We start from the raw sequence: 14,316 nt of genomic DNA, 5'->3' as shown, positions 1-14,316 counted from the left end.
TGGGCAGAGCATGGCAGGAGCTGTATCTTTCATTCTAACAGCCTCCTTCATGCTCTCCCGTGGCCCCTTTCATCCCTCTCTGACGGTTCTTGGCTGGCATTAGTGATCTGGGCACACCTGTCTATCAACGCTGGTCCTACCCAGCGGGAGGAAGTGGTGAGGCCAACAGCCCAGCCCTCCCAGTACGCAGCCACTCACCTGGCTTGCTGGCAGACGCAGCAAACCCACAGTTTCTCGAGCTTCTGGTAAGAGCAACAGCTCTTGCAGACGCTGAATTTGCACTCCCCGCAGCGGCGCCTGGCGTTGACCAGGAAGGTGAAGGGCGAGCAGCATCGCATGCAGCAGCGCTCCACGAATTTCTGGTGTTTCGAGAGGATGCTGCATTTGCTGTTCTCCTCGGCCAGCCTCTGCTTCATCTCACTGCAAACCAGAAAGGGGGAGAAAGTGAGGCAGAGAAAAACATCAGGGTGGGGCTGTCAGCCCAGAACACCTGGCCCTGGCCCCTGCGTGTGCCCAGCCCTTGTAGAACCTTCTCATAGAGCAGCGGTTCTCAACCTTCCTAATGCTGCAACCCTTTAATACAGTTCTTCATGCTGTGGTGACCCCAACCATAAAATTATTTCATTGCTACTTCCTAACTGTAATTTTACTACTGTTATGAGTCATAATGTCAATATTTGAAATGTGATCTCGAAGGGGCGTGTGTGTGTGTGTGTGTGTGTGTGTGTGTGTGTGTGTGTGTGTGTGTGGTCTTCTTGAGTGTCTTCTCTCCCTAAGGCTCAGTCATGGAAGATTTTAAGAACCAGAGATCAGGGAGGACCAGAGACAGAGTCTCTGGACATGACAGGACCATTGCTCTCAGGAACTCAGAGCAGCTGTGGTGGCCTGCATTCGATCAAGGCCGTCAGCGCCCCAGCATGGAGTGGGAAGGGGTTCATGAGTTCCTAACCTAACTGAAGAGCTATGAACAGCTGATGGGTTCTGTGGGAGGGAGGGTGTGTCCCCTGTCAGGTCAGCCACACCCCAGTGGATGGCCCCATGCCCAGAAGTAGATAGGCAGCACAGGTGGAGTTGGTGAATTATTAATTTTTTTAAAAAGGCATATGAAATTGGAGGTAGGGTTAGGGATGTTGTTGTGGATCTGGGAGGAGTTAAAAGGAGCAGTGGGGATAAATATGATCAAAATACATTACATAAATTTATCAAATATTAATAAAATGTTTTTAAAAAACACATTGGTGTCTTACTCCATTGCTTCTCTCCACTGTATTTTTTGAGACAGGGTCTCTTACTGGGCCTTACAGGAGCTCACTGACTGGCTAAACTGGCTGGCCAATGAGCTCTGGGTATCCTCCTGTCTCCACCTTCCCAGCACTGGGATTACAGACGCTCACCACCACATCCAAGTTTAATGCTGGTTCTGGAGATCTGAACTCATGTCCTCATTCTTGTGAGGCAGACCCCTTCCCCACTGACCCATCTGACCTGCCCCTAGAGGGACCAATCTGTGGTGACACAGTGTGTACCCTAATAAACTGGCCTGGGGATCAGAGGACAGAGCCAGCCACTAGATTAGACATAGAGGTCAGGCAGTGGTGGCATACACCCTCAATCCTATCACTCTGGGAGGCAGAGATCTCTGTGAGTTCAGGGCACACTGGAAACAGAGCCAGGCAGTGGTGGCAAGCACACTTAATCCCAGTGCTGGGAAGCACACACGTCTTTAATCCCAAGAAGTAATATCTGGGCAGAGAAGTACATATAAGGTGTGAGGAAACAGGAACTCACTCTCTTTAAACTGAGGATTTTGTAGAGTAAGAACTAGTGGCTGGCTGTTCTGCTTCTCTGATCTTTCAGCTTTCACCCTGATGTCTTGCTGTGGGTTTTTTGTTTGTTTGTTTTTTTATTAAAAGACCACGTAAGATTCAAACAACACCAATCCTTGACCTTATGTCCACAGAGGAACTCTGAGTGGTGGGTTAATTTGGAGTACCCCTGGGCATCATGAAAACCCAAGCACATCTACTTCAGACACTATATGGAGGTATAAATTACAACTAAAATTAAGCAATCTTGCAGAATAAAACCTTTCACTTCATTAATGTCTTTTTAGAGGGGCAGAAGATTGCTTCTGCTAAAACATTAATCCTCACAACAGCCCTGCTGAGAATCTAATGCAGCCCTGGCTCCACTTCACACCCCTGGAGACCTGCGCAGCCAGAGGGTTGAAAAGCTTTCAAATCAACAGGAGTCAGTGAGGATCCTCCGGCAGATCTGAGATGTAACTCCAATCTGGACGAAAGACCATCCTCTTCCATCTAAAAGCTCCTGTTCACCTGGGCATGCAGCCAGCTACAGTGAGGTGAAATCCTATAGCTCGTGCACCCCTGTGAGGTCAGCAAAAGGGATAGGAGGAGCCCTAAGAAGGAGGAGTGGCCCCAAACATCTTTGGGGCCACATCCTTGACAAGGGTAGGAACTGACAGTAGCCCCATGACTCTGAACTGGCTAGTAGGGTTCTTTTCCTGCTACAAAACTGGGGTCTCCTAAGCAGGGATAGAAGTTATTTTTTTTTCAACTACTATTATGATTACATGATCCTGCTACTACATCATGTGATGTGTCTCAAGTCAACAGAGCTATGAGATAACCAGACTGTGCAAATTTCTCAGGGTCATTACAACCAATCATGTCTCTGTGGCCCATTGCTGATCAAAGCATGTAGTACATTACTGTATTAAGTTTTCTTTGGTATTAAACTTTATTTTTAGTGGATCTTATTTATTACTTTATTTGTTTTTGTTTTTGTTTTCCAAGACAGGGTTTCTCTGTATAGCCTTGGCTGCCCTGGAACTCATTTTGTAGACTAAGCTTGCCTTTAACTCACAGAAATCCACCTGCCTCTGCCTTCCAAGTGCTGAGATTAAAGGTGTGTGCCACCACTGCCTGGCCTTATATATTTATTTTTATTTTTGAAAAGTTTATATATGTATGCAATGTATTTCGATCATATCCAGGCCCTACACCTTCCAGCTCCCCCAACAGCTTATCTACTAACCAACTTCACGTCTCTCTCTCTCTTTCTTTTATAACTCACTAAGTTCAGTTAGTGTTGCCATATGTAATGGTTGTGGGACCATCCTCTGGGCATGGGCAACCCACCAATGGCCAGCTCTCCCTCAACGACCATCAGTTGCCATTGGCTCCTTTGGGTTGTGTGTGTGTGTGGGTGTGTAGAGGCCCTCCCTGCTCCATGCTGGGACTTTTAACTCTCTTGATCTTGTGGGGATGTGGTGTGGACAACCACGGCAGGTGTGGGTTAACGTGTGTATCAGCTGTGCCATGTCCAGAGGCCGGCAGTCAAGGCTCTCCTCCCCACACTCCTGCTCTTACTCTTCTGCCTCCTCTTCCGCAATGTTCCCTGAGCCTTTTTGCTACTGAACAACACCTCATGTCTGCATGTGCCATATTTTATTTATCTGTCGTTAGATCACTGGCATCAAATTATGTCTACTTTTGGCTATTACGGTTAATCCTGCCATGAACATTTATATTCAAGTTCTGTGTGGCCACATCTCAGTTACAGGAATGGAACAGTTGAGCCGTATGGCTGATAACTGTACTTGGAAAACTACCAGACATGTTTTCTAAACACCTTTGTCTTTCCCATGGTCTGCTGGGAAGACTTGAGTATCTCCACACGCTCACTATGACTGTCCCCTTTTCCTAATGGCCGTCATCTTAGAGGATGTGAGCTCTGAAAATGATGGACGTAATGATACTGAACACATTTTCGTGGCCTATCAGTCACCCACACCTCAGTTTCCCAATGGGAGAGAGTATTTGTCTTGTTTGCTGTTTTGTAGGCTATCTTGATGTGTTCTAGACACAAGTTCCTTATCAGACATGTAAATTGGAAACGTTTCCCCTTCCTTCCCCTAAACATTACACCCTACTAGCATTTTTAGTGATGAGGAGAGACTGCCTATCATTCTACAAGGGAGAAAGGAGCATGTGCACACAGTAGGGACAGCACAGAGTCAGCCTCCCATCAAAGGTGCCGCTTCCATCCTGAGAAGTGGAGCAGGCAGTCAGCTCAGTCACCGAAAGCTACAAGGTTAGTAATAGCCTAAGAGCCTCCAGTCGGCTAGCATATACCAGATTTCAGAAACACTACATTAAGTGCGCTGAAGCATCCTGGAAAGCAAGCCTGAAGGGTCAAAACAGCTCGACGAATAATCTACAAGACAGTTGAGCTTGAGGAGTTTGGATTCTTGATACACAGGACTGCAGATTCCAGTAGGTTTTCTGGAGGCTTTTCTCAGCAGGGAGCATGTAAGGCAAAGCAGGGAAGGGGCAGGGGCTAGACCAGAAGGGCAGAGTCGACCTTCCCCCTGTTATCAGCGGCTGCCAGGGGAAGCCTGACTCACAGTGGGCTCTGCCTGGAAGGGAGGCTCAATCACATAGATGTGGTCGGCTTGGGTAGGCACTGGAAGCCAAGGTCGGGGGCACTGCAGTTATGGAGGGAAGGGGGGTACGCACTGGAAGCCAAGGTCGGGGGCGCTGCAGTTATGGAGGGAAGGGGGTATGCACTGGAAGCCAAGGTCAGGGGCGCTGCAGTTATGGAGGGAAGGGGGGTATGCACTGGAAGCCAAGGTCAGGGGTGCTGCAGTTATGGAGGGAAGGGGGTATGCACTGGAAGCCAAGGTCGGGGGCACTGCAGTTATGGAGGGAAGGGGGGTACGCACTGGAAGCCAAGGTCAGGGGTGCTGCAGTTATGGAGGGAAGGGGGGTACGCACTGGAAGCCAAGGTCGGGGGCACTGCAGTTATGGAGGGAAGGGGGTACGCACTGGAAGCCAAGGTCGGGGGCACTGCAGTTACGGAGGGAAGGGGGGTACGCACTGGAAGCCAAGGTCGGGGGCACTGCAGTTACGGAGGGAAGGTGGCTGAGGCTGGCTCTAAAGCCCCATCTGAAAACTCTCACTTTTTAAATGGCCTCCTGTACCATTTCCATGTCATACACATCCCTTCTCTTTCTATTTATTTCTGCAGAAGAGATAGGCACACATCCGAATTTTTCAAGGACTTTATTTCTCACTCACCCACTAACACACACAGACAACAGGTTCTTCTGTGAAGCCTGACTGGGCACAAGGCATGTCCCCCACCCCCCACCCCGCCCCAGGCTGGTCCAAACGTGTATCATGTGGCAGCTGTAGAAATAGATGTTTTGCCCTAGAGGACTGTCCCCCTGTTGTGGGATTATTGACATAGCTCTGACCTTGAGCAAAAACAACAAAACCTTCCATCTCCCAGGAGGAATCGAGCTGTCCATCACTCTGCAGATGATGGTAAACAAAACAGAAATGTCTAAAGCTCCATTCTCTCCCTCTCTGAGGGCACAGGGCTCCAGCTCCGAGCATGGCACCTCCTGACATCTGGGGCATCCTTCACTGCCATCGAACGTGAATTCCCACTTAATCACAGTCATATCTGATTCGTCCGCAGAAGGAGGTGCCTGTCAGCAATGACAGACTCACCGGGGAGGGCCGCTTAGGAGCAGCCCTGTGCGGTCCATCCTCCACAGCCCTGTTCACTGCAGATACCGTCTCAAAATCTAAGTTCACAGAGGGAGCCGTCAAGAAACCTACAGAACAGTTTGTTATTTCACCTACATTTTATGTGTGTGCACCACACACACATACCAGGAATTACAAATCAGAAACACCAGAGACCCGAAGCAGGTCGATGTGCCTTACATTTCAAGCTCTTTGAGTCACTTGTAACTTTTTGTGGCTGCCTCTACCACCTCCCCATGTCTGCAACTGACTCCATGTGCCCCCAGAGTCTGAACTCAGGGAAACCGTGACTTCCTAACGGGACTCTCCTCATGAAGACAATGATGTTGCCAAGCTGTGGGGATTTCTTGGCTCCATTTTAATTGATGGGCTGTACATGTGGCCTGTCACTGACTGAAATGTTATTATGTGGTGCTTGACTGTAAACAATGAGGCACAGACTGTCTTTAGAAATAAATTCCAATGAGTAATTTAAATAGTTTCAGCTAAATGTTGAGTAATAATATAAGCATAAATTGGTGTTAAACACACTGATTCAAATATAAAAACAGAAGAAAGCAATCTTAAAAGATGCCAACTCAATGTGCACACCACATCTTCTTTGCCTTGGAAGATGCTAATGGCTGTGTTAACTCGAGTTCACAAAGTTTTTCTTACCAAAAATGTGCATTTTTAATTCATCTGAATCATTACAGTTCCGGTAAATTGCTTATTTCACATGCTAACAAAAGAGAAAGATCAAATTGGTTCCTTTATTGTTGAACCCTTCACTCGCTCACTTGCTCACTCGCTCGCTCACTCTTTTTTAACTTCTAATATGTTTTCCTGCCAGGTGTTGGGACAGAAAGAAAATCACAAGCCCGAGCTGCAAAGCAAAGGGTGGAGGTGCTACAGACAGACGTGTAAAGTGTCGGGCAGCAGGGGTGGGGTGGGGGGGGTGGCGGCGGGGGGCTGGGTGGTGGACATGTACAGAAGCAGCTGTGCCTGCCGATGCTTTGGAAAGATGCGCTGGAGTTACCAATGTGTGTGGGAGGACACTAGATGGAGAAGACACCTCTTGTAACAGTTCAGACACATTGTGGAACATGTTTGAGAAGGGATTAAGCTGGGGGGTGGGAGGCTGGTGTTGATTCTAAAGAGCCTTCATGCCATGCTGGAGAGAAGTGTTCAGAGGTGAATGAGAAAAGCGCTGTGGCCATGTTCACTGGGTGATGGTGGACATGGAGGCCCTCAGAACTGTGTGTCAGAAGAAATCCCCTGACAGAATGAAGAGGAAGCTGGACCACTGGAGAGACCCTGGCTAAGTCCTTCTGTGCCATTTACAGAGACTGAGGCCATCAAGACCAGGGTGATGGAGATAAAAATAGAGAAAGTATTTTTTGTTTTGTTTTGTTTTTGTTTTTGTTTTTCGAGACAGGGTTTCTCTGTGTAGCTTTGCGCCTTTCCTGGAACTCACTTGGTAGCCCAGGCTGGCCTTGAACTCACAGAGATCCGCCTGCCTCTGCCTCCCGAGTGCTGGGATTAAAGGCGTGTGCCACCACCGCCCGGCTGAGAAAGTATTTTTGAAAAATGTATTTTTGTTTTAATTATGTGTGTCTATATCTGTGTGCATGTATATGTACATGTGTGAGGTACCAACAGAGGCCAGAAAAGAGTGTTGAATGCAATCTACATTATATCAGTTGAATTTAGGAATGGTGGCTTGGTTTCCTGTATCAATACAATGATGGGACTCAAAGAAAGTGAGGGCTTGGAGGAGGAAGACAGAGACAATTCCTGGCCAAAGCTGGACCAGTGATGTAGCAGAAGAAATGATTGAGATGGGCCTGAGTGATGTGTTGACAGAAACAGTTGAGAGCGCACAGGGATTAGGACCTTGGAGTCAGAAACAGAAGGTCGAGAGACTGCTGGCATCTTCCACTGGACTCATTTGAAAAGGGATTGTCCTGCTGACTAAAGCCAGAGCAAGCACCAGTGAACACAGGGTGAGATGGAGAGTGACCAAGAAGACACCCAACGTTGATCTCTGGCCTTCACATGCACAGGAGCACACATGTGTGTACAGGTGTGCACACACATATGGGGGATGTTTAATTTGGAGTTTCCCCACATGTATGAGCAGCTCATCCCAGCCTTGTTCTTTTTATCTCTGTTCCACAGCTAATGGAAGGCTCTGGAACTAACCCGAACCAAAAGGGCACACGTTAACAAAAGACAAACGAACAATTACTCCTGTTAAATAGGAGAGAGAGAGAGAGAGAGAGAGAGAGAGAGAGAGAGAGAGAGAGAGAGAGAGAGATTGATTTCATATCAAACATCTACATTTCAGACTACATTAAAATACAAGTTGACTGTTTCTCTGAGAACTCACAAGATACGGCAGCATCAGGCAGGTGGGCACAACAGGGATCCCTGGAGGGAGCCAGCTGCTTGTCAAACATGTAACTAACATTCAGCAAAGAAAAATAAAGTGAATCCTTATTTCTCTTAAATTCTTGCTTCCCCCTCCCCCTAGGAAATCTACCTGATTCGATGGATTTTGGAAATTGTACAAAGTTCTTTAAGCTCCTTTGTCAGTAAAAGTTTTACTGGAATCAAGTCTCAAAAGTGAAAAAGAAAAAGAGGTATAAATATGTGTACAGGACAGACAGACAATCCAACAGTATATAGCCTCCTGAGCACAGTGTTCATGTGGGTAACTTTGGAGTCTCACAGTAACTGTCAGTGTTCTGATCTCCTCTTCCCTGGGGGCCACAGAGGGATGGCAGCATGCCCTCCTCTCCAGGCTGCCTTCCCCTGCTTGCCCAGAGAGGAAGTGGGACCACAGTGAGGATGCACATCCTGGCTCAGGCAGAGAACATGGTCTGCTGTAGAACACAAAAGACCATTTGGAAATGAAAAAAAAAAAACCAACTTGAAGGGCTATAATTAGGTTTTATTTTTTTAAATATGATAAAAAGTATATTCTGAATCCAAAACTAAATTTATACATTATGTTAACATTCACATTGAGTAAAGAGATTCATAGCTTGTTAAATGTGCTTATAAATGGGTACTACATAATTTATGTGGCTCTTTATTAAATAAACATCTATGAGCTGCTGCCTCAAGCCATGTGATATCCTAAGCATGGAGTAGTTCAGAGGCAGAAAAGATGGGGCCATGAGAGGCAAGCATGATAGAGCATGAAGACCCTGCCCCAGGCTCTTCCCTGCCGGGATGATGATGGAAGCTGAGGAATATTGGGTACATCTAAAAATGCAGCCCCGGATAACCTAGGGTAATTTTGTGTGTCTGTTTGGCAAAAGTTAAACATTTGGTTAGATCAGTCTAGATACAGTTGTCCAGGTATTTTAAAGATTAGGTTAATATCCAGAGGGCTAGAGAGAGCGCTCAGTGGTTAGAGTGTGTGCCACTCCTCCAGAGCCTGGGCTCTGATTCCAAGCCCCCACATCAGGCAGCTCACCTGTGATTCCAGATCCTGGGGATCCAATGCCTCTGGCCCTCAAGGGCACCCACAAAAATGAGGCATACACAGACACACACACACACACACACACACACACACACACACACACACACACGTGTGCGCACACACAGATTTTTTTAACGTTTCTTTAAATTGGTAGATTTTGACTTAAACCAACTACTCCCCCACAATGTGAGTGAGTCTCCCCCACACTCACTGAAGAAACAGAAGCAAGGCCAGCGGACCAGACCACCTCTGGACTTGAGCAACTCTCCCGGGATCTCCAACCTCCATTCACCCTGAAGCCTGGATCGGCCAGTTGGCACCATCACCGAAGCCCACCCCTTACGACAATCAACGTCACTCACATCCACACGGCCCACCAGTTCTGCTCTCCGGCATGCACACACTGAGTGCTTTGGTTTCCATGGTAGACACCGTGAGTACCACCAACACTTCAGAATGGCTGCCGAGGTCAGAGAGTGACCACAGGGTGTGTGACTTGTTCCTGGAGAACACCTGTGGGCAACTGAGAGTGACATGCGGGACACCAGTCTTGACAGTTTGCCATGTGGCTGCAAGATTTTATTCTCTTGGCTAGCTCAGCAGGTAAAGTGCTTGCTGCACATATGTGAGGTATGGAGCACAGCTCTCCAGGCACCACGTAAAGCCAGACATGGTGGCATGCATCTGCAAGCACAGTGCTCCTGCAGAGATGGGAGGTAGGGACGGGAAACCCTTGGAGCCCGTGAACTAGCCTGGCACATGCTCTGGGGAGAGACCCCCAGCTTAAGGGAGGGGACAAACTCATGAGTTTGTCCCGTGACTTCTACATGCACTCCATGACGTGTGTACATGTCCACACACACACACACACACACACACACACACACACACACACACACACACACACACACGAGCATGCGCACAGGAATGTGCAAACACGATTTTTAAAAACTTTTTTCAATTGACATTTGCTCCGAGACCACTAGAGGGCAGCCCTGAACTTGGGAACTGGAAAGTGTCTTGGCAAAGGGAATGCACTACTTTGGGCCACGATGACCAGAACAATCAGACTAAAGATACACGGAAACCTTTCAGTAAAATTTCCATTTTCTGCCATTTCCTCAGTCATGGATTCTTCCCAACACCACAACAATTAATTCTCCTAGCCCTTGGACACCTGTGTTCAAAGCCTTCCAGACACTCGACAGATATTATTAACCTCAGAATAATCCTCTATATCATGAGCTACCTGCACTTGACAGGTGGGATATCAGAGGCCCAAAGAGTGGACCCTGGGCAGGAATTCCTGTGCATATGGCTCATTCTGAGTGAGCTCAAAAGAAGGGGGCACACAAGGCCCCACCCCGGGTGAGGAGCGACTGGCAGTTGGTGGTTACTGAGGGAGGGAGGAAAACTCAGTTTTCTCTAGTGAGGAAGCCTTCTTGTCACGTTAGGGGAAGAATCCAGGGCAGGGGCTTGGACAAATGAGCATGTGGAGGACGGTGGGAAGGCAAGGTATATCAAGGAGGACTATTCCCAGCGATGGCAGCCATGCTCTTCTATACAGCGAGAGAGCAGAACAGTTCTGGGTTGCAATTCAGTTCTCCATGTTCCCTGCAGGATGGCTGGGAGGCTGCTCCAGTGGATGATCCCACCCATGTGTGTGTGGGGGAGCACATACCCATGGGTATGGGGGGCACACACCGTGTGTGTGTGTGTGTGTGTGTGTGTGTGTGTGTGTGTGTATGACACTCACTAGTGCGTGTGTGGGGCATACACCTGTGCATGTGGGGGCCACACACCTGTGCGTGTGTGGGTGGCATTTACCCGTGCGTGTGTGGGAGGCACACACCGTGTGTATGGAGGACACACACTGTGTGTGGAGGGGGGCACACACCCGTACGTGTGGGTGGCACACACCGTGTGTATGGGTGGCACACACCATGTGAATGGGTGGCACTCACTGGACTCAGTGGGTTATAAAAACTATACAAAGAGAGGGAAGAGGATGTGAAGTTGGGGATGAGAAGGTTGTCGGGGGTTCTAAGAGAGGTTGGGAGAGGGCAGTAGGGGTGGGTGTTATTTAATAGATTGTATACCTGTATGGACTCATCCAAAAATAGAGACTGAAGATCAAGGGGGGGATGTAAAGGAAGAGAGAGCAAAGGGGGACAAGCACGAATGCAGTCTCAGGAGGAGGCTCCACGCCGGCCTCATGAGGAGCCCGGCACTGGACCTACAGGAAGAAGCAAGGACAGGGACTTGGGATGTATCTCAGGTGACAGAGGGCTTGCCTGGCTTGAATAAAGGCCTGGGTTTGGTCCCCAGCCCCACATAAACCAGATACAGTGGCATGGCCCTGGATCCTAGCACTCTGGAAGGAGAGGCAGGAGAATCAAGTTCTAGGTCAACTTCAGCTAGATACTGAACTTGAGGCCATCCTAGGATATAGTAAATCCTGCCTCAAAGCAGAAAAATAAAAATATAATAATGAGGACAGTCTTGTGTACCAGTATTTGCCAGTCATGTCAATGGAAGCTATCCCAAAGGGTGCTGTCATCTCTATCATGGGAATCTTTACCAGAGGTAAAATCAGTCATACTAGCCAATGACAGCCACCGGACATGGGTACCTGGTCGGCAGGGGAAACGGGTGTGGCTCAGAGCATCAACTAAGATCCAGGGAGGAGACTACTGTCCAGGGAGGATGCTGACGTGTATTAGATCAGACTGAGGACCTGGGTCCTTTTCACCTCTAATGTTCTCAGGGGAAGGAGATGAGGAGTGTGTGTGGGGGGGGCTTATTGGTAATGTTCTCATATATAAATGGAAGAGTGAAAAATAAGGAAAAGACACAACTAGAAAAATCCAGAATAAGGTACCTATGTAGGGATGGGACACTTTCAGTTGGCAGCACCCACAGAGGGATGGGGCACTTTCAGTGGCCCCAGCTCTCAGGAGCATCTTAAACCTAGTTTCCACCCTGTGTCAGCAAGGACTGTGGACTGCTGGGAGCTCGGTGCAGTGCTGTTTGTTACGAGGCACACCGAGCAACTGCCTGTCTAAAACTTTCCTTCAGACAAACACACCTGCTGTGGCCCAAACAGCCAGTCTTTGGTCTGTCTAGGATGATTCTGGTCTGTCCTAGAGCCAGCCTAGTCTACAGCCCAGTGTAGTGCTGAAGGTATTTGCTGAAGAGATACACTAACCAGAAGAGGTGTGTGTGTGTGTGTGTGTGTGTGTGTGTGTGTGTGTCCACTGTCTGTGTGTGCGTGCATGCAGAGGGAGACCAGGGGACAAGCACAGGCATCATTCTTCAGATGCCATCCTCCCAACTTCGCTTTGTTTCTGAGGCAGAGTCTCTCTCCATGACATAGAACTCCCCGGGTAGGCTAGGCTGGCCAGCCATGAACCCCCAGGATCTGCTTCCCCAGCACCAGCATTATAGACACGCATCACCACAGGTTCTGGGGATTGAACACACGACCTCATGCTGGCAAGGCGATCACTGAACACTCTTCCAAGTGAACCACCTTCTCGGGCCCTACCTCCCTCAAGGAGGGACCTCTCAAGAATTTGACTGACATCAATGTTTCTTCAAATTTTTAGCAGTGAGAAAAAAATATAGAAAAAAAAAGAAAGAAAAGATGGGCACAGCAATATAAGTATAATTCTCAAGAAAGTCCCTAGTTCCTCACAGAACTCTGCTTCCGGAGATCGGATCCTAGGTTAAATTTCTCACGCAGGCATTGATAGCAGGGAATTGAGTGATATAAAGGTCAACGTCTCTCCGGGTCTTAGCGAGAATGTGATTCTCCCTGATGCCCACCTTAGCTCTGCTTCCTTCCTTCCTGGTCCTCCTCTTATCTACAGTGAATGATGTTCTGTAACTGTTCTTTGTGCCCTTATAAGTTGTCTCCTTCCTGTAATCAAGTCAGCAAGGGCCAAGGTCACTGCATCCCAAGTGTCCTCATTGCATTTCTGTTGCCATGACAAAATACCCTGACAAACATCAAGGAAGAGGAGAAAGGGTTCATCTTTGCTCAGTTTTCGGTTTCAGTCGATTGGGGCAGGGAGGTCCAGGAGACAGTAAAGAAGATCAGCTGGTCACACCACAGCCAGGGGCAGAGAGCGGGAAGGTATGCACACTTAGCACTTAGCCCGATTTCTCTACACTCACCCACAGTGGGTGAGGCCTTCCCATATTAACTAATGTAATCAAGACGACCCTTCCCAGGCATGCCCACAGCCCACCCAGATCTAGACAATCCTCACTCAGACTCTCTTTTCAGGTGATTTGAGGTTGTATTAGGTTGACAATAAAATTAACCATCACACAGACCCTTCCAGTGGTGCAAAGGGAGGCACTTGGCTACCTGTTCAATAAGTAGGCCACTGGGATAGCCCAAGAGCCAGTGGTATGCTGAGACAATCTAGGTTCCACAATCAGCAGGGGCAAAATATCATCAGAACAATCAAGATCTAGTCATTTGTGATGGAGGGTGCTTGGAACCAAGCTACAAGATTAACCAAGTTCCATGACGACAGCCAAGAGCGCTATATACGGACGCATGCACCCGACGTCCCAAGGAGAGAGCTTTGGGCAAGCAAGGAACATTGCTTCCATTTTGTCTTGGGCTTCCTTTTCTTTTGTCCCCGGTTCTCGCCCTCACTTCCTAGACCTGATGTTTAAGTTAGCGCCCTCTATCCTGCACGGGTGCTGGCAGCGGTGAGGGAGCTGAATCACAGGGAACTAGAATGCAATCCGGGTTCAGCATGTCAAATATGAGAAGCCTGTATTTCAGGTTTATGTTTGAATGCGGTATTTGGTTATGGTTTAAGCCTCGTTGGAAGTATAATTTTTAAAGGATTTCTGCAGAAATATGTTTCTACGAGTGCTCTAGATTTGAAGTACTTCTGATCTTTGCTTAAAACGTACCCATTTTGCATTACAGTGAGTGCTTTTCTTTCTTGGTTATATCAAGAGCAATATAAATCTAGATGGCAGAGGCTTTGGGAAATGCGATGGCTGGATCTATGAGTTAACATTAGTGCATAAGCCCAGGAAGAAGAGTTTCTGCCTGTGTATTATGGGATATCATCTCCTCAGAACCCTGAAAATGCTTCCAAGATTCCATTTTCAGGGCTGGAGAGTCGTCTCAGTGGTTAAGAGCACTGGCTGCTCTTGTGGAGGACCCAGGCTGGATTCCCAACTCCAGTTCCAGGGGGTCCAACACCCTCTTGTGGGCTCTGCAAGCACTGC

The 14,316-nt window shown here is 48.1% G+C and overlaps 1 protein-coding gene across 3 annotated transcripts in view; it reads right to left on the bottom strand.

The window, feature by feature from the left end:
* The window catches only part of Myrip (myosin VIIA and Rab interacting protein), a 192,828-nt gene that overhangs the window by 93,335 nt on the left and 85,177 nt on the right, over positions 1-14,316 (bottom strand). For all 3 annotated transcript variants that reach the window (XM_015985631.3, XM_076577376.1, XM_042282005.2), the window contains one exon: positions 199-420. In XM_015985631.3, the coding sequence (XP_015841117.3) occupies positions 199-420 (222 nt within the window). The remainder of the gene's footprint in view (positions 1-198; positions 421-14,316) is intronic.

Source organism: Peromyscus maniculatus, chromosome 7 (assembly GCF_049852395.1).
Source record: "Peromyscus maniculatus bairdii isolate BWxNUB_F1_BW_parent chromosome 7, HU_Pman_BW_mat_3.1, whole genome shotgun sequence".
Lineage (NCBI taxonomy): Eukaryota > Metazoa > Chordata > Mammalia > Rodentia > Cricetidae > Peromyscus > Peromyscus maniculatus.
Note: the sequence above shows the minus strand (reverse complement) of the source record. Positions and strands in the feature narration are given on the sequence as shown.